This window comes from Linepithema humile, chromosome 5 (assembly GCF_040581485.1).
Source record: "Linepithema humile isolate Giens D197 chromosome 5, Lhum_UNIL_v1.0, whole genome shotgun sequence".
NCBI classification, from domain to species: domain Eukaryota; kingdom Metazoa; phylum Arthropoda; class Insecta; order Hymenoptera; family Formicidae; genus Linepithema; species Linepithema humile.
The window spans coordinates 4,139,024-4,162,576 of record NC_090132.1 but is presented as its reverse complement, the minus strand read 5'-3'; the positions used below and the strand labels follow the sequence as shown (position 1 = coordinate 4,162,576).

The window sequence follows — 23,553 nt, the reverse complement described above, 5'->3', positions numbered from 1 at the left end:
GAATTTAATTATTCTACAATATTTTCGATAAAAATTTAAAAAAAAAACTTTATATTGATGAAACATTTTATTAAAATTCTGAATCACATAATTATTTTAGAATATTTATTATTATTTGTTTGAATCAAATTGAACGTAACATTAATGCTTGCATTTCATTAAACACAGTAAAAATAGCACAACATTGTCGAATGTGAAGCACGCGAATGATGTGAAGAAAAATGAAAGTAATGTTTCACTCTTCTCTTTCTGCGAAACGCACACATGAGCAATTTCCGTTTATGTAGACCGCTGCAGGAATGTGCAATGTACAACCAAGTGTTCGCAGTCGAAATGAAATAGAAATGAATTTATTTTATTCGCAAACTTGTTACAAAGGATCTCGAATTTTTCGAACGCGTAATGTTTTATACGATTTTATTCACACGATTAAATTTTTGTTGATCGCAGCATGTTGATGGAATTTTTCTATTTTTTCCGTAACCAACTATGGCGGGAAATGACAAATTTTGATTCTTTATTGTAGATATAAGGTGCGGGATTTAAATTTCGTTTTCGTGAACATTTGAATTAATAGCTTAGAAGTCATTTTTCTCTCTTTGAGAAATTTATATATAATATTCATTACTTTATTTTATGGTCGTATGAAAATTGGCGAGAAACGATCTAGAAAAATATCGAGCAATAAATGTAGGGAAAGTGAAGTGCATTATACCCCGGGACGATGATTCATGTGAGATTTCCCTGCTGGCTACTTTACTTTAGGCTGAAAGAATTGCACCATTAAGCGTTCAAAGTACGCGGAACAGAAATTTCAAAAAAGTGCATAGGAGATCCGACAGGAATATATGAAAAATTATTTCCCTGCCCTACTCTTTCCATCGCCGTCTTTTAATTAAAAAATTTTATCTGCATACAAACTTCACTTTATTAGCATTAACCGAGTGTATAATTTCTAGAAGAAATTTAACACAGATTAATTAGCCATTTCGGTAGCAGTTCAGTAAGAACTAATTAGAAAATTTTAATTGACATTTCACGAAAATTGATTTTACATGTATATACATATGATATATATAACCGGATTCGAAGTTGTCGACTTATATTGGTGAAATATTTTCATGTTGTTTAAAAATATTTGCGCAAAACTTGTCATACAAATTTCTCGCAACTCCTGACTGTCGCTCGTAAGCTGACAAGTAAAATGTTTGAAACATCGAACAGTCAACTACAGTTTCCCCGGTGGACAATCGATCGGGGTTGTTCACCTCTCCTACTTATACCTGTATGCACATATCTAGTGTTCATTCGTTGGAAGTTCACCCGATTAAATATTTTATTTTGACGTCGATATGTACATATGTGCATGTTGTACGGGTCGATGGCGCTTGAAGCGTGCGGCACACCATCGTTGCTGAAATAGTCAAATTAACAGATTGAATTTTCACACACTTTCATTTTTACGAAAGCATGTAAAGTCGAATCGAATCGAACGGAGAGTCTAGCCTGTTTTTAAGGCTAATTTATTTAAAAATATATTATATTTTCAAGAAAAAGTGGCGCGCGCATAGCGTGCGCTTTGTAATTCTGGTATGTTCTCGTATATTAGTGAGTTAGAGAGCTTAAATAAAAATTAGATTAAACTTTAAGTACGCGTTCTATATTCAATCTGGAAAAATATATAATTACACAGATTGCTTAACGAGTTAATGTAATAATACTTCGCGCTAGAAAATAATTATTCACTGTCCTTCGATTTGATTGTGTCTTTTTCAGAGAAACTTTAATAAATTATAATCATATTAACTACAATATAATTAAACATCTTTTTTTAAACGTATCGTTTAAATTTTAAAACTACTTAATATAAAAATTAAATTATTTCGTACTAAATTCATAACATCATAATTAGTTTCTGCTTAACAATCGTAATTTATCAAAATAAATGCAGTCAATATTCATGTTTATAAATTATTCTTACTCTAAGAATTGAGCTAACAATAATAATCAAAGTGGTAAATAAAAATAGTCGAATATGTGCGATTGATGCAACAACCGTTTGCCTTAATAAGACCTATTTGACAAGTAATTTTTTGGACTTTACAGAATAACAAAACTAGTGAATAGTAAATATATCTCCATTACGCTGAAAATGAATCGATCTATATGATCGCGTGACTGCAAGAACACCGGGTCTGTTACAAGAATCGTTACTTTGTAGTGAGCAAAGATGTAATCTGTTTAATATGTGCGGATGCGATTAAGCTTACTTCCTCTATTTGCGAAATATGTCCTGAACGTTTCGTTTGCTCAGACTCTGAAACGAGAGCCACGGCTTCTATCGTGGGATTACTTTGCACCGGCAGCACCGCACGTCGTAATGCACTATTTATTGAGCACTTTAAACGATAAATATTGCGACGGGTTATTTAGCGTTGTCCCTTGACACACGTGCGCGAGTGTGCTACTTCTCGCGCTGTGAATTTCACGTTCTGTAGTACGGTCTGTAAGTGGACATCGGGATGTTGTTTTTCGATAAATGATGAACATCACCCTGGTCGTATTCCACGTCGTTATAAATTCCACTTTGATTCTGAAATAAATTAATTAACATATAACTACTTTATATAACTTTCGGCAATGTAATAATTAGTTTCTACTTATAAATACATTACATACTAATCTTATCGAACAATAATGGTAAATATTGAAATGGAAGAATTTAAATTATGTTAGAAGTAAAAACCAAAGGAAGAAAAAACAAAGAATTCATAAAAATAGGTAATTTCAAAAGTATTGATCGAGATTTATTTTTTATGGAATTATTAATTCTTAATTTTCGGAATCGAGGATTGGCCTTATAATTATTAAATTTCTTTCTATCTTCATTTCTATCTTTTAATTAATTTACGAGAGGATTAAAAATAAATCTTTTTACTTGAAATTAAAACATATCAAAGTAAATTTTCTTTTATGTTCAGTGTTCTGTTATACTGTTAAATGGATTGAATTTCGCGGAAATAAATTTTAAAGCCATTTTGTGATCTCCGTAATTAAATATTTAATTTTAGAGAAATTAATTTTTCACATTTTTTAATTTATTTATACACTACCGCAATATATAGTGTGCTCTTAGTAATTTCATGAATACTTACTGCTAATGAGGATCTTGATTTTGGTCTGGGCACATGAAAGCCACTGCTTTGAGGAATTAGGTCGGCTCTGTCCTTATCTTGTGGCTCAGAATCCGAGCTATCCGGATCTGGCTGTGGTCTTTGTCTCGTCCGTGGTGGGGCCTGAAGTCGTGGCAATGGGACCGGAGGTAGCGTTCCATGAATACTCATAGGTGGATAACCAAACATCGCCGAACTTGGTCGCGTCGGACCCATAGGTTCAGTCTTTTAGTGATAAAATGTCCGATATTATTTCAAATTATTAATAATCCAAATTAAAGATATTTAATAACAAAAAGTTTATGCTTAGAAATTATCAAAAAATTTGAAACTACAAAATTATTGCTAACAATTATTATTAAATATGCTAATTATTATTATTAAATATTGCATTTAGCAATATTTCTGTAATGATATTTATAATGATATTTATTTTAAACGCACGTCAAAATTCACCTTTTATTTTTTGCTTTTTCTATTTTAATAGCAATGGCGTGACTTTTTTCTCCAATAAAATATTTTTTGATGAAATATTTTCATCATATATTTAGTGTGTATTATAGAATATTTATTATAGTAAGATTGATACATACCGCATAAACATTCGCTGTAGCCATGTGTTCTCCAAAATGAGCCCACATGTAAGGCGGCAAATTCGTCGGCGGTCCTTGCTTTACGGACGCTAGAGTGCCTACAGAACCGACTCTTGCTAAAGTTCCTGTAAGTTATTCATGCCTTTAGAACTATGTCTCTGGTATAAAAGAAATTAGGCTTATAGTTAACTAATTGATTTTACCTGGAAGAGTACCGGGTATTCCACCTTGAATATAACCGTACACCGGAGAACCGGCAGACTTTTGTTCGCGAGACCATTTCCGACTGCAAAAAATACGTATAGTTCAATTTATGTATGAATACATGCAAGAATAATATTCATATTGCAAAATTACTTTTTTCAATCCTATGATAATTACCTCCACATAACGAGGCAGATGAGTGTGAGCACTATAATTATTAATGCAGCCACAGATGCGCCTATAGCAACACCTAAGACTTCACCATCGACTTCACATTGCGCGCCGTAGTAATTGCCGGTGCATCTAAAAATATCAAAAATTTGTAATGCATTCAGTAAAAATTGCGCAGTAAAAATTCAGTAAAAATTGTGACAATTTGCGCGATCGCGTTTACTTACGCGCACTGCATCTGATCCCCTTGATAGGAGCAGGTGCCACGATTATTGCAATAAGTTGAAGGACACGACAAGCACGTTCTTCCCGATTCGTTAAGATCGTCCTTGTGAGGATCTTTCAATCCTAGATTGCAGGAGCACATAAAACCGCCGAAAGAATTTGCACAACTAGCGGATGAATGACAATCATTCAACTCCGATGAAGCGCATTCATCCAAATCTGCAAATTTAGAGACTCTTTATGTTTTAAATTTTTATTTCTAACTGTTTATTTATATTACAAACTGTTAGGTCAATATTTCTCAATAGAATATTTATTTTTTATATATTACGCTCTTTCTACATCATCTTTGATATTACATTTTGAATTCTTTGAGCTGTATAGCTTACTTCAAATTTTGTTTTAGTAATTTATATTCTAATTAAGTTAAGTTTTCTAAATATTATGCGTATTTATTTTTAATATACCGTACTTTCTTTTATTTATTTTCAATTTATTATTACAAATTATTCGATCAATATTTACATTTGATATTATGCTTCAAATTGAATGAGCTATTCAAAAAAACAAAACACCGCTAAATAATGATAATTATTAATATTATTATTAATAATTAATTATAGCGGTATATACCAATTATAATTACTGATTACTTAATGATTATTACCTTGTAAGTTCGATATTGATCCAGCTGGGCTGTCCACGTATAAAGCACTATTTCCAATGTTGTTGTTTCTTCTATGAATAACACCTAATAGATGTCTTTGGAGCTCACCGGCTAAACTTGGCCTAATTGTTCTCGGTTCGTAGGTCAGCTTCAAAGTTGCATTTACAAAAACTCCACCCTGTCCTTGGCTCACGTCTCCTTGATAAACGTTATTTATTAACGATCCCATGTACTCATCCGAAAATGGTGTCATGGACATAGCAGACTCAACCTACACAAAAATTAAGTAATAAAATTATATACAACAAATAACGATAATAATAAATTGAAGAAAAAAAATACAACATTAGAAGGAAATACATAAAATATTTAAGAAATTTAATTTAGTTCAGATATATAATTTGTTAAAATAAAATGTAAAGTAAACTACATAGCTCAAATAATAATTTGAAGCAAGTAATTTAGACTCACAGCTCTATTCGCCTCATAAGCGAGAGCCTGATAAGAATCTGAATCCCTGTCAGCCAATTCCCGATCCCACACGACTTTCTTGTCGTAAAACTTGTCGACTCGGATTGACACAACGATGCTGACGATTCCTGAAAAAAGAATATCGAGTGTAAATCGTAGATCATAATCTCAATCGAGTCTCAATCTTGTGTCTTTTAATCTTCAATCGTTTACTCACGTTTGCACGGTAACGAATGCTGAAGTCTCGCATATCCTGGCTTGCAGTGACAAGCCGAGACCCCTTGAACGGTGGCACAAGCCTCGTGTTGACTTGCGTCGCAAGTACTTGTGTCGCCCACGATGCAAGTGTCTATTCTGACAGGTGGATGTGTCGGTCTTCGATATAACGGTGGCTGCCTCCGATTCGGTCCATTTGGACGTGAAGTAGCGACAGGGGACTCCGGTTGCGGAATGGCAAGACTTTACAAGGGACAGAAATCTCAGTGTGACATTTATTTGACTAACAATAAGTTGTTTCTCTTATCAAGATAAAATTTTTTCTCGAAACGCAAAGAAAACTTAATTAAAATATCAATTTATATTCATTAACAAGACTATTATCCGACAATAATAACGTATATTTTTTATTTAAAACAAAAACTTAGTTTAGCTTTGAAATTGTGAAAACAACACTTACCCAGTACCGACGATGGGCGGCGGTTGGGTTCTAGTTGGCTGCGGTTGTACATGGGTGGGTGCAGGTGTTCGATCCGTGTTATCGAATAAATTCAGATACGTCCTTTTTCCATCAATACTTACGAAACCTTGTCCCCCGACAGCGCTAGTTAATATAACATCGCCACCCGAGTTGAGAGATACTCTAACGCTGTCCCCTAGATTGAAATAAAATAATCATCAAGTATCGATTAAGCTTAAAAAAATTTTAATTTATCTATGAAAATGTTTGGATTCTGCAAAAATTATAAAAAATACAACGCGCACACTTCCCTTCTACACGCTGCGCGAAAAATGCAAATGTAGTTAAATAAGTGAGTTGGGATACGTTGAAAAAATTACCGGTACTCCCTCCGGGGCCCTGAATTGCCGAAACAGTGACATCAAAGACGTCACCGGGAGATGGATGCCTCGAGGGTGCGTAAGGCCTCTGACTCGGCAATCCTTGCGCTCCAGTGTAATCCAGCGTGTCATCCAGAACAATCCCAGGTCGTGGTCGATAACGTTCCGTCGATGCTATTACAATTGCAAATTATTGTATTATTAGATAACACTATATAAATAATAAATAATGACAGAATTTTATATATATATATGAAAATTACATATTGCATAGTTTTGACGTACCTGTATTTTTCGAAGTTGTAGGATGAATAGCGCTTTTCTCTATCGTAGCCGTGCTCTTCGAATAACTCGAAGGGAGACCGTCGGTCGGCGTCGAGACGCTGGATATTAGTTCCGTATGTTCCATATCTGATGCACTGCTAGGCTCCAAATTTATGCCGGATTTGGTATCAGCGCTCGATTCCGTGGAAATCGAAGTCGGTTTTAAAATAACTTTCGTCGGTGTAGATTCGATCACTTGGACGGACGAACTAGTCTCGATGTTTAAAGTGCTGGTTGAGAAGGTCTTCGTGGTCGTTTTCGAGACGATCGAGGTGGTTTTTTCGGTCGGTTTTTCCCCCTTGACAGTCGCGGTTGTTTTCTCGTCATTTTTCGAGGATTTCGTAACTTTGACTTGACTTTGACTGTTCGACGGCGTTTCTATCTTCGAGGATTCCGAATGATGCGTAATGTGAGTCGGAGTGACGTAATCCGCAGCAACACCGAGGATTAATGTCTCCTCGCCGTTGATCTTGGTCTCCTTCGAAGGTGTATGGTACTTGTGAATTATAATATGCTTCTTCGTGGACTCCTCAGATTCAGGTTTCTTTGTTGTGTTCCGTATAGCTGAGTCATCGGTCGCCGCTGTGGCTTCGACTCGATCCTTGTCGGCGCTAGAATTGCTCGTATAATTCTTAGTATCGTCATCATTGATAAGTGTTCCTTGGTGACTAGCATCTTTCTTTATCGTGGAGCTCTCCTGGGGTGTTTCGGATTCCGGTTTCAAATCGTACTGCGCGTTCTCCGTCGTCGAGAGATTCTTATCGCGATGGAAGATGGAATCCAGCGGCGGCGGCGAGGATTTGTAAGGCGGGGGCGGTCGCCTATTACCAGCTTTAAGAACAAAGATGCGAGATAAAAACTATATGTTATAACTACGAAAAAATCCTACACGCTCGCTATACTCATCCGCCGTTATGTTAAAGCATCCGTGCAAAATGAAGAATTAATTAGGTAGGCAATTATTTACGGAAAATGTACGACGTACTATGAGCAGGATCCCGACTCCAAGGCGGCACGACTTGTTCTGGTAGTGGCACTCCGCTGATGAAGGGTCTAACGGGTCTTTCCGGCGGCAACTGATTCAATAATGGTCTGTCAGGTGCAGGGGGCTTCTCGAACGGATAAGGATGCGACGATGGCGGCGGCGGTGGCGGATTCATACCGGGAGTGTCGAAGTCCGACGGTAACGGCGGCACATCTGAGATTCTGGGCGGCCCTCTATTGTTGATCCTGCAACGTAATTGTTAATAATAAGAGCTACACATGACTGAATCTTCATTCAGAAAATAATTAGCATATTCAACGCGATATTCATTTTTATCTTTTTTATGCCGCGGAAGAAATATATTTCTTATATTATTTTTATTGAAATATTTATCAATCGTCGATGATTTATGTAACAAATGCAGTCTTTATTTAAAAAATTATTAAATATTTCGTGTCATTTATCAATTAATACATCACATATACACACATATATAAGTGTTAAAAGTTTCTTTATACCTTGTTGGTTGTATCGGCCTTAATGGCCTGACAGTGTTTGCAGCCACATTAATGTTGCCATTGAAGAACTTGACAATGTTGCTAATAATCTCGTGTACATCGGGATTCGCTTGTCTATGACCCGGTGCGGCAGTTTGCAGGATCGGCGGCGGCGGCGCGTGTTCGCTATAGATCCCGGGGATCTCTTGACGGCCTCGTCGTTGCAGATCCGTTACTGGCGAATGCTGTGCTCGTTGCCTCGGCGCGCCAGCCAGCTGATGGGGCTCCGACAGGAGATTTACTCTCAGCGGAGCCCCTTGTCCTTCCCCCGACATTGATTCGCTAGTAGTGGGCGCTATGCTGTTGATGATAACAGATTATTGCGAAAGCTCTACACTTTGATTTTGCATATCTAGAATTGCAATTAAAGCGAACTAATCAAGATTTATACGGATACATTGTTGATATATTATTTAGGGAATTATTTATAAAATGTAATTCTGATTTTGCGACGATTGCGTGTCTGGAATAGAAATTGAGGTGATTAAAATTTTCAAGATAGATGTACACGTCGTTGATGATGTCATTTAATGTTTACATCAGAGTGTCAGAATACCGCTAATAAAAAGAACTCATTTAAGTTTATAGCTCTTTATGTAATTCGCGCTTTTAACAGCATCCATAAAAAACGGAATGACACTTACTGATAGTATTCGCCGGCTTTCACCTCGATGTTATTACCGTCAATATGGTCTACGTGTTTTGACGACGTCAGCTCGTCGACGGACTCATCGCGATTCGTATCTCGAAATGCGAACCTATCCTCCTCTCTTTCGTAACTGTTAACGCTCTTCGAGCTTTCCAGCTGGAATGCCGGCACGGTCCTTTGGAAAGTCAAGGACTCGTCCAGTTGCCGTCCGCTGGATGTTTTTTCGGGTCCAGTGTAAGCGCTGGCGCTCAATACGATATTTTCTCGAGACACTTGAGAGGACGTTTTATCGTTCTGTATGGCCGACACTCCTGCAAGCAAACGAAAGCTAGTGTCAATTTTTCTGCAAGCTCCGCCTAAATTTTTTAGAAGATGAAAGAAGGTGGAATATTCATCGTAGAGTATATTGTAATCTATTGTAGAGAAAAACATTATTTTAATTAATAATGCAGAGTAAAATTTACATTTTTTATCGTTAATTAAATTTATAATTTGATAGGGATCAGTTTCACTATATTATAGACTTCATAAGTAAGGGCGATAAACCCAAATATAATGTATGCTGATACTTAACGCGAATATTAAAACGGTAAACCACTGAAGTGGAGACTATTAGGACTATGGTCATATAAGAAATATTCTCCATGCTCGAGGAACTCGCGGTGTATAATAATATCTAGCGAGAAAAGGTCGATGAACCCTTTCCGTGATATCGCATAAACGCTCCTGTTTGTACAAAGCTGATTGCGCTTCAGGGCTGGCGTGCGGAAAATAAAAGGGCTAGGCAAATGACTGTTACGAGAAAAGCGGCGATTGTTGTGACGGGTAAAAAAAAACGTGCTAATTGCAATGGCCGTTTCCTTATTCCGCGACGCAAAAATATATAATTATATCGTCATTAGGGCATAATTAGCCCTGCCATACTCGCGTGAGAAAGATCTCGTGCGCTTAATCGAGACGCAGATGAAATAACTTCGCGCTCAAACGGTACACTCTGGAAAGGTACGTACTTTACGGTATCGCTGATTCGCACCGCGACCCTACTAAGGGAGAAACACGTGCAGGGTTCTCCATTCCGGAAGAAACTGCTAAATTCGCACGATGCTGTAGATACGCGAAATGACCCTTTGTATCGAGGTAGCGAAAAATACTGTAACCTTTCCAGTAACCTTGTCGTATCGTAAATATCGCCTCGCTTCCTCGACAAATTAAATTGCATAGCAAGAGTGTTATCTTGTACAGAATTATTTTTATAAAATTTGCATAACTTTGCGATAATAACTTGGGAAATTTTATGTGAAAAGCTTTAAGAAAATGTGTGGCAAATAAAAAAGACAAATTAACATACAATCATTTTTGCTACTTAATAAATTTTGTATTGTCTAGTGGGAATTCCGGTTAACAAATAAGTTCATTTTGGATTAAAATGTAAAAAAAATTAATATTTTATATCACTATTTATTAATATATTATTATTCTGAATTAAAAAATAATAAAAAAACGTTTATTACATATCATATAGTGATACAACTTGTGATAGTTATTTATAAAACCGAAAAAGGATATCTCTAATAAAACATTTAAAAAATAGATAGAGAAAATATCATTTTGCCACACAGAGTCAAGCAAAATTCTCTAACATATGTCTTTAAATGTCGCGCGAGCGAGCGAGAATCTTCGAGACAATCAGAACCTGCACCGCGATCCTACCATCGACTGATCAGGTGATCTAAGCGATTCTCGCGAAAGGGTGGTTCAATGGGCATGGCGATTCACTACGGATAAAAAAGTCCGGCGAACTCCACAGTTGATCCGCCGTTGAAGCGAACGGTACTCGAGCGGCGGTTGACATTCTCGAGGCTGGTATCGAGTGGTTTGACCAATCGTGGACGTGACGGGTATGAAATTACGACTGCGCTTTCTGTTCACCTCCTCGGCCTCTGTTCACCTCGCCTCCTGTCGTCGTATCTCGACGAAGGCACCTTGTGCCTTTCGTTCGAAGGTAAAAAGGTTCATTGACATCGTCGATCGAGCGCGTGTCGTCTTCGATCGACACGTCGAATCGTAGCCGATCTTCTTGAGATCCTTCTTGATAAGAAAGCCAATCGGGCAATAGACGGAAGTAGTTATTGCGGCCAGCCACTTGTCTCGTGGTAACTTTTTTGCTGAGACGAAGAAAGCAAAATCGATGTCGTTTAAAGATCAAGCAAACTTTACGTGACTTTAGTGATTGCTTTACCGTTGTCAATTGCTTCCAGCCGCATAAATAGTTCGATTTATTTTATCATTATAACGTCGACATTGAAGCATCTCGAGATAATTTGAGATGTCGGAAGATAGAGAGACGTCGCTAATTTTATTAGACTTTTGGAAAAGCTTATATAAGCTATTTAAAATGTAATTCGTGTACTGCATGCTTTACTGCAGCCGAGTTTCAGCTTCGCCATAGTGCGATAGATGCAACAAAAAACATTTCTACGGTACTTGCGAAGATGCTGTGACTGGATCGCACCTGTTGTCGACGGTTTGCAAAATTCCGTATTAGAGATGCGAATCTTGCAGACAACGGGAAAAACGCAAAAAGATAAAAGAATTGTCATAAATGTGTAAAAAAAAAATAGAAACTGTTATGCACGCTAGTTATAACGCTGTTATAACGCTAGTTTTATTTACGAAACGTTTTTTAGAAAAGAATTCTTATCTTTATTTTTTATACTCGAATAAAATTTATACAACATAGTGTAATTAGCATAATTAATATGTATATAATTTAATATGTTGTTTATAATATGTATAAATCTACAAAAAAAGATGAAAAAATAACGAAAGTCTAATATTTAATCAAAGGGACGAACAATAACGTTCATAGATATATAACAGATATATTACACAAAAGGGTAAAATGGATCCTTTCCGTGAGATCCTTCCCATATGATTGATGATAACGCGTTTAATATTATCGTAACACGGTTATCTGTTCACACAGAATTGCACTGCAAATGAAACGTCTGGCTGTCTCGCAATTCCCCTGACTTTGCTCCCTTAATGTCATAATTAAAGAGTGGAAGTACCAAAGAGGGTGAAAATGAATAGAATGTAAGCAACGCTCAGTCTTTTTCATTCCTTAATTATACTCCTTTTACAGAAAAATTGCACAATGTTTCCGTTTCATGTAACGAAGCTTTTATTCACGCGCGTTAGCACAAATAGCAAAATATTAAATAAATGTGCAGATTTAACAGCTGTGTGTTATGTCCCTATCTTTTGTAGAATCAAGAAATATAACTCAAAATTCTGTAATTTCCCCTCCCCCAAAAAATTAATACATACATAATTAAAAATTAAAAATTGTATTTAAAATCAACATTGGCATATATAGAAATTTCTGATATATAGAAAGTATAAGAAAAGAGAGCATAAATAAACAATTACATTAAATGAAAAGAGGAAAAAATTAGAAAAGGAACTTTAAAAGACTTGTAACTGTAATTGGAAAGTACCGCAATTTAAACGGTTCCGGTTTTCTTCTTTAGGCAAGAAATCGAAACCAAAACCGGAACAATTATTACCGTAACCGAACTGAAACTTTATTTCGGTCTAAGCTTATGATACAATCTTGACAATAAAGTTTATTTATTCGTATATTTTTAATTTTTACGGACATATTTTTCGTTAAAGTGTGTTTTACGCTCTTGTATTTCTTAGATAGTACGATCTCTTAACGATACTGATTGTTGGCTTACATTTCGTACACGTATCGAATGTAAGGACAATGGCTTATCTTCACGCAGGTGCACTGATGCGCGAAGCAATTTAAGTGAAACTAAAACGACGCGCCGCATAGATCACGATAGTTCGATAATAGCGATGGCTGACCTGAATATCGGATCCATAAATACGGAATATCGGCCAAAATGATTAATCGCGTTTATCTCGCGTATAACATACATGTCCATTTAAATATTCCCACATCCGGCGATATGCTCGTCGCTCGTTAAGATGCATCCAGTACTATTGTGTAGAAAGTGTGCATATTAGAGGACTATTTTTTTTCACGAGCCTTTCCCTCTTCTTGCGGCTTTCACCGTCGACGACAATAGCATGCTATGAATCGACAGTACGAAATCAAGATTAACTATGTATCTCTGCGATGTATTCTTAACCGTTCAATTATATTCTAATAAGAAAAATGGAAATTACAAGAGACAATTTAAACCGCAAAAAACACGCTAATATATATTGCTTCCAATAATTACAAGTATTGTAATTATTGTCTTAACGACAGCAAAAATTTCTGAATCGCCAAGATAATTAATAAACGTTAAAAGTGCAATTGATCCTAAAAAATTAATCAATATCAAATAATGTTATGTTACTGAATCGTTAACGAGATACATTAATTCGAGAAAACACGGCACGAAAGTAGCATTACGATCGCAAAAAATTGTTACGTTGCAAAAATCGATATTAATAAAACGCAATCATTATCCCCACGGTGCGACAAAATAATAGGATGCTCAGTCTCGTCCCGTCGAGATGCCTCTGGAACAAGAACTTTAATGTTCCTACAAACATGTGATCCAGATCACGTTATGCGATTCGAGTCGTTCGCATCGCTGGTCGCCGCCAGCGTTGACTATTAATTATTCATTAGCGAAGGTGCCGATCGTTCAGGTAAAAAGCACATTTGTGCCTTCGCGAATCGGCTCGCTGCGGTTAGTTCGCGAACACTCTCGCGCCGGTCTCGCTTCCGCGCATTTTATATCCCTAATTAGTCATTAAGGAGCGCACGACACGTTGCGATTTCGAACGCGATGCCCTTTTACATGCGCGATTAGGGTAGGTGCGAATAGCGAGTTCAACGCGCACCCAATGTGGGTTTTTCCATTGCGATACGCAATTCCGACGCGCACAATACACTGTTATCGTAATTAAATCGCAACAACGCAGGCTGATACGAAAGAATGATGGAACAACTGCGGTAATGCCAGGTTACGACTTATGATTGAAGCGATGCGCGCTAAATTAACTCTTACTGTTAGAGCAAGTTGTTTCTCGAAGCGATATCGTTATTTGTTCTCTAAAAACAAGTCGCAGTGCGTACAAAATCGCATGCATAAAATTATTGTTTGCACGTAGATCGACTTGTTTCTTTACATTTTAAAGCTCTATAAAGTTTGTATTTGGAGATGATAATTTTAACAGATATTACGAGTTGAAACGTTCTGTTGGACTTCTTGATAAAATCTTGTAATAAGGACTAATAATTGCGCCGATTGTATCGCAAGTGGCTTCGGAGCTTCCTTTTTTGATTCTCATCGCGTTTTCTTAATTGATATAACTTAATTAAATTGACGTGAGTAAACACGATTTATTGGATCACGCGGATATTACGTATCTTTATGAAGAGAGAAAAATACGGAAATAGACGCGTGACGAAAGCAGTCCTTTTACCGTTTCGTTTTTACTGCGACGTTTCGATGCCGACAAAAATTTGCTAGCATATAGTTTACGGCGCGCTCTCTATTCCTCCGCGCAGTGATAAAAGTTATCAGAGACTTTACGGGACATTCTCAATGTAGCGACAGCTATACAATTTACCTACATTCTCACGGTACCTTCTCGATGGCATCATGTATGCAGCATAATATATGAATGTTACGAACTATGTGGGTTTGCGCCGTAACTCTAGATGCAACTAAAACCGCAAGCCTAACGCTCGCGATAGTGGGACATTTCACGTAACAGAATAATACACTATAATTGCCAGCGAACTGTATTATACAGGAACTGACAATCGGTGCGATGCGTAATGTATACGCGGGAGAGCATAATTCTCTGATTGAAATATAGTGCTCACGCGCGTTTGTATTCACAAACATAGCTTTTGTACAGTTATTTCTCTGTGTATGTATTAATAATAATATTGCATGGAATAAAGCGGACTGCTCACTTTTCGTTTATATTATAAGGAATACTGTTTTTATATAAAAAATTTAATCTCTATATTTTTGCTCTTTCAGCGTGTAATATCATAGTCTTTTTTGCCATAAATTTTGCATAATATTATACATAAAAAATAAATCGAAAAATTAATCAAGAATGTCGAAGTAGGATTTCTTCACGGATTTTCCTGTGAAGAAATATGATAGAAGTGACCCGTTGACACACTGATCGGGACGAGTTCGTGTCAATGAAGTCTTTTTAAGATCGCAACCGGTCATTCCGTTCGATGCAATCAAGTGCTATTTATCGGCACATATTAATGGAAAATGTTTCTACGTGTTTCTTCATTTTACGCGTAAACAAGTAACGGAGTTCACGGCCACTACGATCTCTCGAATACGAGCCGCAGCGGCCAGGGAAGCCGTGAGAATGTAGGTGAATCGCATAGCAAGCGCCCGCCGTCGTAACGAACGGAATGCAGTCTCGCTGAGGCTCTCGCGGCGGCCCCGGGAATAGGAATATTCTGCATCTTCGCGGCTATCTCGCGGCACGCCTCGGCCAGACGAACGAAACGTCGCTCGCATGCAATCGTACTCGAAATAATTAGCGGCCAGATGAGAGAGTACCTACGCGCGGCGAGCACAACAACGACGGTACTTTTACTTCGCTAATTAACTTCTTCCAGAGCATTTCTTGTCGAATCGCTCGCTTTGAAGACGTTACAAATATAGGGAGCTGAAACTGCTCAAGGAGCAGCAAGAACGGCGTAATTTCGTATTTGATACAAAATCTAATAGAAAAGCAGGGAATTTGCAGGCGTGTCTTGCGTGAAATTACATTGCTCTCGCTTTGACAAAAATGGATTTTCATTTTCTGTATATATATTCCATTAATTGTGGCGATTTTTTTTAAATTTTATATACAAGGACAATATTATCTAAAAATATTTCAAAGCTTAAACATACTTTAATATACATGCGTCTGCATCAAGTGCTCCATGATTGACTACATGTTGATTAAAATTGAGTTCCATGTAATTCTATGTGCCTTGCTAAAGTGTCGGCAGTCACGTTTGTAATAAACGTTGCAAGAAAACGGATGTTGCTAATAAGTAGAAGGCGACGGCGAGATGTATAAGCAGGACTGTAAAGATAAGGTTCGCATAGTCGGTTGTGGAAACTGCAGGCTGCCAGAGTTAGCATGACAAATGGCAGTTGGTGTAAAGAACCGAATGTCAGAAAACAAAGTAGTCGTTCGCGGTGGCACATATTTCCGAGGGACACGGAACGCGTACTGCGCGGCGAGGTGAAGCGCGCCTCGAGCCACAGCGAGACCGTCGCGAGAGGTGGTGAACGTGAAAAAAATATTACCGGTCTCAGAAATCTTGTTACCACCGGCGATATCGGCGATACTGACCCGAGACCAACATTAGCGTGATTAAACACGCGGGTGACCTCGAGAAGCATGACCGATTGAGCATGGGAGTCTGCGACCTGTCCTGTCTAATTCAGAAGATCGATCCGGTTCGCACGGCCCCGGCGAATTTCCCATAAAACGCACGCGGAATAATTCTTACACTAAAATCTCCCAAGTAATCATCTCTATTGTTTGCGCCGCGCGAAACTAACGAATTCGAGCGCCGCAATTGTCACGCTCTTTCAGCTCGCTGTCGGTGCCCGAGATTTTTCATTTTCACATATTTAGAATAATAAGCGTTTAACTCTTTTTTTTTCTGCAGATATCCCGTTTTTCTCGACCACTTTTAGATCGACTAATCGTTGAGCTTCGTCTAACACGCCTTAAAAGAACAGGTAAGAAACCTGACAGGGGTTATCCGCGGGGACGCGTATACCGAGCTATGCGCCGTCTCTCGAGGCGGTAACGGCAGACTTAACGGTATCCCATTCCAGCCCAATATTTATTCTTTTCGCTGGCGAAATGCGATATTTCGTATCCACCTGGTGTAATTTGTCGATGCGGTATTGCAAAATACCGAACGCGCGCGAAACGAGGATTGACATCGCGTGAAAGTGACAACACCTCAAAAGAGCATGGATTGTTTTATAACAGCTGGTAGTCAGTGACATGTGATGAGAGCGCACGCGATTCCGCACAGCCATGTAATTCACAAATTACGAGAAAATGTATGTGAAATTATTGGCAAAAGTTTAAATTGCAGCATTTCGATGCGTTCAACATTTTTTTTTTTCATAAATTCCTTATCGGATTATTTTTATGAATCGGATCATTCCGCTTTCATGTTTCAAGTATTATAATTCGTCTTTCCATTTCGTATGAAAAATGCTAGCCTAAAATCTGAAGATCTCATCTACTTTCGATTTTCGTTTCCGGCAATTCGTAATAGAAACGAATATTTCGTAGGTTTTTAAAGTAACGAGTTTCTGGGAGGATGAAATAGTCTCGTTTCTGTTCTACGTAGTTTTGAACACGTAGCAATTTCATGACACTTTCACGGTTGGTGCGGTTGGGCGAAAGTCAGGGAGTGATGAAACTCTATACCGGATACTCTCCGCGGTGTCGTTGCTCCTGCGCGCACGTTTGCGATGACGTTAGTGGCTTCATGCAAATATCTCTCCTTGCGCAAGTGGGAAGCCCCGTATAACGGCGACAGAATCCACGAAAGCTGCGCGAGTGACGCGTCAATCGATGAGTCTTTCACCGACGAAAAGAAATGCTTACACCATCGCGTGACATAAATATTAAACATACAAAAGTACAGCGCGCAATACGCGTTGGTTTTTACAATTAAAACAATTTTAACATTTAGAATTAATCTTTATATCATAAATCGTTGTTAATTACATAATGCGTCGAAGCGACACAAATGAGGAAAAATATATTAGCGAAATATATGAGCAAACTATATTAACGGCATAATTCCGATGGTTCACAACATAGAACGAATACCGAAAAGCGTATAATGTTAAATTCGTGAAATTTTACATCAATTAAATAACTTTCAACGAACTTTCAACGAGATCAATGACTGAATTTAATAAACTGTTTTACATATACACCTAGCAAATTGAACAATATTATAGGCAATAAAATTAAAAAAAAAAGTGTTGAGAACTACACGAATTTTTGCAATCATTAATGATAGAAGTAACATGGAAAACGGTGTCTATTTCTGTAAAAATTTATTTAGAAACTTTAAACAAGGCAGCTTACATATTACACACTTGTGTAAAGCACACGTTTCGTATAAATAGTACATTGCAAAGAAAGAATGTTACACACGTCTTTCAGATTGTCTTGCTCGTTTTAGAAGCAGATGGTGGCGTAAATAGAAAAAATGTGAGCCACGTTGAATTACTTGTTCAATTCCTACAGTTTTATGCGGGCCTTAAAACCGTATTGACGAATCACGTATGCATGTGCGCATTTCGTAACGTCAGCTTTTTAATCTGAGATGTGAAAATCTCCAACAGACAACTGTGTGCTTGAACGTAAGCGTGTGTCATGCTCACAGCTTTCTCCTGCGACGACAAACGGATACATTTGTAATGTAGTCGTAATAAAACGATTTAATTTATCTAAATGTTTTGTTAATAATTAGAAAACTTAAATTTGAGCGATAAGAACGCGCGCGCGCGCGCGCAAACAATATAATAATTTTTATTAGAATGTCTTTAAATATATTTAATTAATATTATTATTTTTTTATTTTCATATAAGTAAACTAAAATATTTAATTATATGATTTAGAAGTAAAAATTGTTTTTATTTTTTAAATATATTCAAGATTATTATTGTAAATTTTTTAAAATATATTTTTTTAAATATTTTAAAATGTTTTTAATCTTTTAAATGATTTTAATGCTTTATAGCATATTCTTTTTTATGTATAATTATTTTCACGATGTTAACAAGAAAATAATTTATTTCGGTTTAATTAATTATTTTAAATCTTTATTTTTCTATGCGTACTCTGTAGTTAATCGTTCATATTATCGAATATATTTTCTAATTGCGTCTATGTTCTACAGAATCTATTTATAATCCTGATTTTACGATTCATGTAGAATTGAAACCAGACGTAGCACGACTATAAACAGCATACTAAAGCACTTATCTCTTCAGGTAACACTGACGCATACACTTCAACGAAACCGGATGCACATCTACTTATGCATCCGCGTCACTCGCATAAATTTTTCACGTTTGTTCAAAATAATGGGCAACAACGTTCGTTATATTATACATAATTATAATTATTAAAATCTTTATGGCTTACGTTCAATTGTCTGCAAATAAACAGAGAGAAACAATTTAACAATTCTCGACAGAAAAGTGGGTAAATATTCCTGAATTGCTTAATAACCACGTGCATTTGACGAAGCGTCGCTTCTGCGTTCTTGAACCTGTTGAAATTTTCGGTGGAGGTCAAGATACCGGTTTCGAGCATGCCGACACGTTGCTTGCTTATAAACCTATCGGACAGGTTCCAGATACTTGCGTTTTTCTGCAAGTTACTAATTATCTCGCGCCCAAACTGCGACGCGGGAATATCTTAAGCTTGGCATTAATGTCACCGCGATGGTATCACACTGCGATCGTTGACATCTCCACCGCGTGAATCTTTATATATCATTCATAAATTATATTTAAGTATATGTGTGCAGAGATCGCCTGCTCAGCTTGAATCTAAAAGTTTTATTTTCAATCATTTATACTTTTATTTTTTATTATCTTTATAAATGTCGTATATTTATTAAACTTAAAAAATTTCTAGATTCAACTTGTGCTTCATTAAACATCACAGCCTTCGCTGAATTTTCCATACTATTACATTATTGACATAATCAAAATGCGTTTTGATGAAAATGTAATAGTTTTTCAAACATTTAATTTTTATAGTTAAACTTCTTTCATAAATTTCAATGGAATTTAGAAACTCATCAGAAAGCGTTTAATAGAAGTCCCTTATCTAATAGTCTCGTCTCTCCCGTTATCGTGGCTTACTACCCTATCCCAACCTTTTCCGTACTTACCCAATAATGTAAGGATCGTCAAGGTCACGAGGACCGTCGATCCAATGAAGCTCGCCATGATCGCCAATTGCTATCGCAACTCCGCTCTCTGCACAATCTGGGATACTAGGATGTCAGGAGCGCAATATCGCGTAGACCTTTCTTCAGGATTTCGCGTGCCCGAACCGGTCGTCGTCGATTCGAAATAATTCGTGGTGTTTATTAATGTTCGCCATTTTGTATTATAAGTCTACGGCGAGCCGCTGCTGGACATCAGGAGAGCCGACTTCACGGGCGCTGCCTGTGGCATGCCATTCCTTCTTTTCTCTCCTCTTTCCCCTCTCGCTTGTCCTTCCTCTTGTTCCTGTTTTTTTTTCTCTTACTCAGTCTCGCACTCTCGCGCACGCCGGTTGACCTACTTGGCGGCGGATCAGACCGGTGTACACGTCAGGTTTTCGGCCACTGCGCCGCACCGGGCTTTAATTTAATATGAAGAGCCTTAAGTCCGTCTCATGCAGTTGGCTCTATTCTCTCGCTTATCGTGAGGTACGCTTTATCTTGTCGTTTTATTGTCAACTGCCTCGTTTTATCGTTTCTCAGAATTTTTCATAAATGATTTTTTTCTGATTTTCGAACAAACTTTAAAGTCTTTCAATATAAAACGTAACAGTTATAAAATACATAAAAATTTTTAATATTAATTAAATAAAAAACAAATAGATGTATATATTCAACAAAGTAATTTCAACAATTATTGGCAGCAAATTGACAAGAATGAGTCAAAAAGTGTCAGTTAATTTTTTAATTCCGTTGTGAAATCGTATAGAAATTTAAATATAATTTCTCCGACTGGAATATAATATCTTTTATGAAAATCACAATGTTTTGCGATATGAGATTATAAATATCATATATTTATAAGTTCACTTTTGAATGCAGTAACTTTCTCACTTTAGATGCCGTTATCAGTTTGTTATAAAACACAATCAACAAATTAATTTTCGTTCAAGTGATAGATTTTCGATATATTGCACTTCACACTCGAAACACCTTGGTACAATTTTCTCCGGATTCGATTCCCACCGCAGACATACGCGAAGAGCACATTGTGCCGAACAAGATTCACGAAGAGATTGGGCCAGACAATTTTTTCCCCAGAAAGATAAAGCGATGTCCGTTATTTTTCATCCCGTCAGAATCCGACAATCACTGAAAGGCGCATTGGTGCTCGTGTCTTGGTCGGTGTCGCTGAATATCCTGAGGCTCCGACGTGACAAGGACTCAAGGTCCCAAACGTGCACCATCCGAGATTCACTTCACGGTCGTTCACACGGGACTGGCTCGAGCTGAGGACGGTCATACACGGTCTCTCCCACTTTAACTATGCCATAGCTACGCCATGGTGCATTGTACACTGCCGAGTATGTACGTCGTCACGTCTTCGTGGCTGACTTCCACCATACCCGGCTCTCTACCACCATTCGTGCACTGTAGAACAGACCTTTCCCCACTACCATGAGTCTTTCTCTCTTTCTCCCAACATTTTCTGCAGCGAAGCGTGTCTACCTGCGCCCGATACTGTACACCTTTCGGCCGTAGTCCATGTTGTATCAGTTTTCTAAATTAAGAGACAGTTAGTCCTCCGCAGCGATGAGATAACAGAAATGAAAAGCTGCAGCAAAACAGAACCTTTCAACTCCGACAGGATACTCTTATTAGTTTAAAAAACAATTTTGATCTTCAGTTAGATGCTGATGTAATTTCTTTTAGAGAAGAGTTTTAAACATGAGAGAAACCGGACCTCCGGGCCACTTCAAAGTTTTCTAACGGAAGTAGAAATCTTGGTTGAAATCTTTTTTTGCAAATTATCGATAAGCGTTTTATAATTTAGATTAGGGAAAAGATTAGTACATAAGTAATCATTACTAAAAAATTTATAAGTCATTATTTTTCAACTAAGGCTAAAACATAAGCTGTACGGAATAATACTCGCATTTAAATTCACGCCAAATTGCATGCTTAGTACTAAGCGTGATTGCCTAGTTTCTTCCACGTCTTTCGTGACTTCCTAGTTTTTACTCATTTAACATGCAAAAGCCTTTTGGAATTATGATAAATTGGATAATTATTACATAATGTATATCTTGCTCGGTAAGCATTAAAAATATGTAATGCATTTTATCAGAATGAGGTAGATTACATAAAAATCAACAATCGATGACGTCAAACTTTTATTTTTTTTACTTCCTTATGGCATTCAAATAATTGTTATATAATATATATTTAAATTAAGAATTGAATAGAAATTATAGTAAAATGAAATTATTATATATTTCCAATCACTATATCATTATAGTTTTAATTTTATCAGATTTTTCTAATTTTAATTTTCTTACGATTGTCAACACTAAATCATTTTTCTCATGTAGATTTTTAATTGCTGTCATTAAGAATTATTAAGTGCATACTTGCGCTGCTATATTTCATGGCATGATGCATGCTTTACAGCTGGTCATTTCATTTATGTGTGTAATTGCTGAAGAAAATGAAATAAGCGTGATGTCGCGTGTGGCATTTGATGATTTCTTCTGATATATAGGCACTTAATTATGCTATCAACAACAGTTATCGTATAATTTCACAATTTCTATTAATTTTGTTCATATTTTATTTAGATTTTCAAAATCAAGTGATTTTTTTGAAAAATACAATTTATTATACTTTGAACTCATTAAAAAAAAAAACCTGTTGAAACATTTGATACACAGAAGTAATTAAATAAATTAAAAACCATTTGGTGTACGTAAAGTCGCGCACATGTGCACTTAACGGAACTCAGTAAATGCATCGTGAGCATGGGAGCCTCGCTTGTACCGAGATGTCATTAGTGTACTTCTTTCTTGCAATATTATGAAAATTTTTAAATCTTCTAAATTAACCCTCATTTTCTAAATTAGCCCTCCATTCTTATTGTTCTGACTTTAGATTTTTTTTTGTATTATAATAAAAACTAATAAATAATTCAACACTGCAATTTTAATTATTTATTGCAAAAAAAGTAAAATCTTTAATAAACTTCTATTATTACAAAAATTTATAATTAATAAATAAACATTGATGAATATGTGTTAATCTTTCCAATTTTATTAAAGTTCGATGTTTAAATAATCTTAAAATAAGAAAGGTGTTATCTCTTATCGAGAAAATAAACGAGTAAAACATAATAAAGTGAATTTACAAATAATAAAATATTATAAAATTAACAATTAGTAGAATATAAATGTAAAAATTACGCGCACGTCTCGATTAATATGTTGGTCAGTACGTTGTATAGTCCACTTCTTTCGATTTTATCCCGCCGCATAAAATATAAGAAATGCACACATAATCTATGTATATACGTTTTATTTTATTAATGAATGTAACGTACTTAATTCAGAATTGGTCAGTTCGCTATAACTGAAACTCCCGAGTACATTGTGCACGCACAAGCATATTTTTCTGCTTTGAGTAAACAGAAGATGTACCGATGCCTTAC

General features: G+C 36.6%; 2 protein-coding genes across 4 annotated transcripts in view; one reads left to right on the top strand and one right to left on the bottom strand.

Moving 5' to 3' along the window:
- Positions 1 to 23,553, top strand: part of LOC105675373 (Cyclin-dependent kinase 4) — a 135,308-nt gene that overhangs the window by 90,086 nt on the left and 21,669 nt on the right. The window lies entirely within an intron of this gene.
- On the bottom strand, positions 1,752 to 21,483 carry pwn (pawn). Its single transcript, XM_012372460.2, has 16 exons — positions 20,037 to 21,483; positions 9,071 to 9,386; positions 8,388 to 8,726; positions 7,870 to 8,114; positions 6,846 to 7,715; positions 6,561 to 6,734; positions 6,181 to 6,376; positions 5,722 to 5,963; positions 5,505 to 5,632; positions 5,034 to 5,304; positions 4,369 to 4,585; positions 4,148 to 4,273; positions 3,970 to 4,052; positions 3,767 to 3,891; positions 3,156 to 3,398; positions 1,752 to 2,593 (listed from the first exon to the last, which is right to left on the bottom strand). Exons 1-16 carry the CDS (start codon positions 20,092 to 20,094, stop codon positions 2,486 to 2,488), a joined length of 3,741 nt encoding a protein of 1,246 aa, XP_012227883.1. The 5' UTR covers positions 20,095 to 21,483; the 3' UTR covers positions 1,752 to 2,485.

Coding starts and splice junctions, on each gene's coding strand:
- pwn (XM_012372460.2), bottom strand. CDS start 20,094: ATGGCGAGCTTCATTGGATCGACGGTCCTCGTGACCTTGACGATCCTT. Junction 4,586..5,033: donor ATCAATATCGAACTTACAAG/GTAATAATCATT, acceptor CTAAATTTGCAG/ATTTGGATGAATGCGCTTCA. Junction 3,399..3,766: donor CTACAGCGAATGTTTATGCG/GTATGTATCAAT, acceptor TATCACTAAAAG/ACTGAACCTATGGGTCCGAC.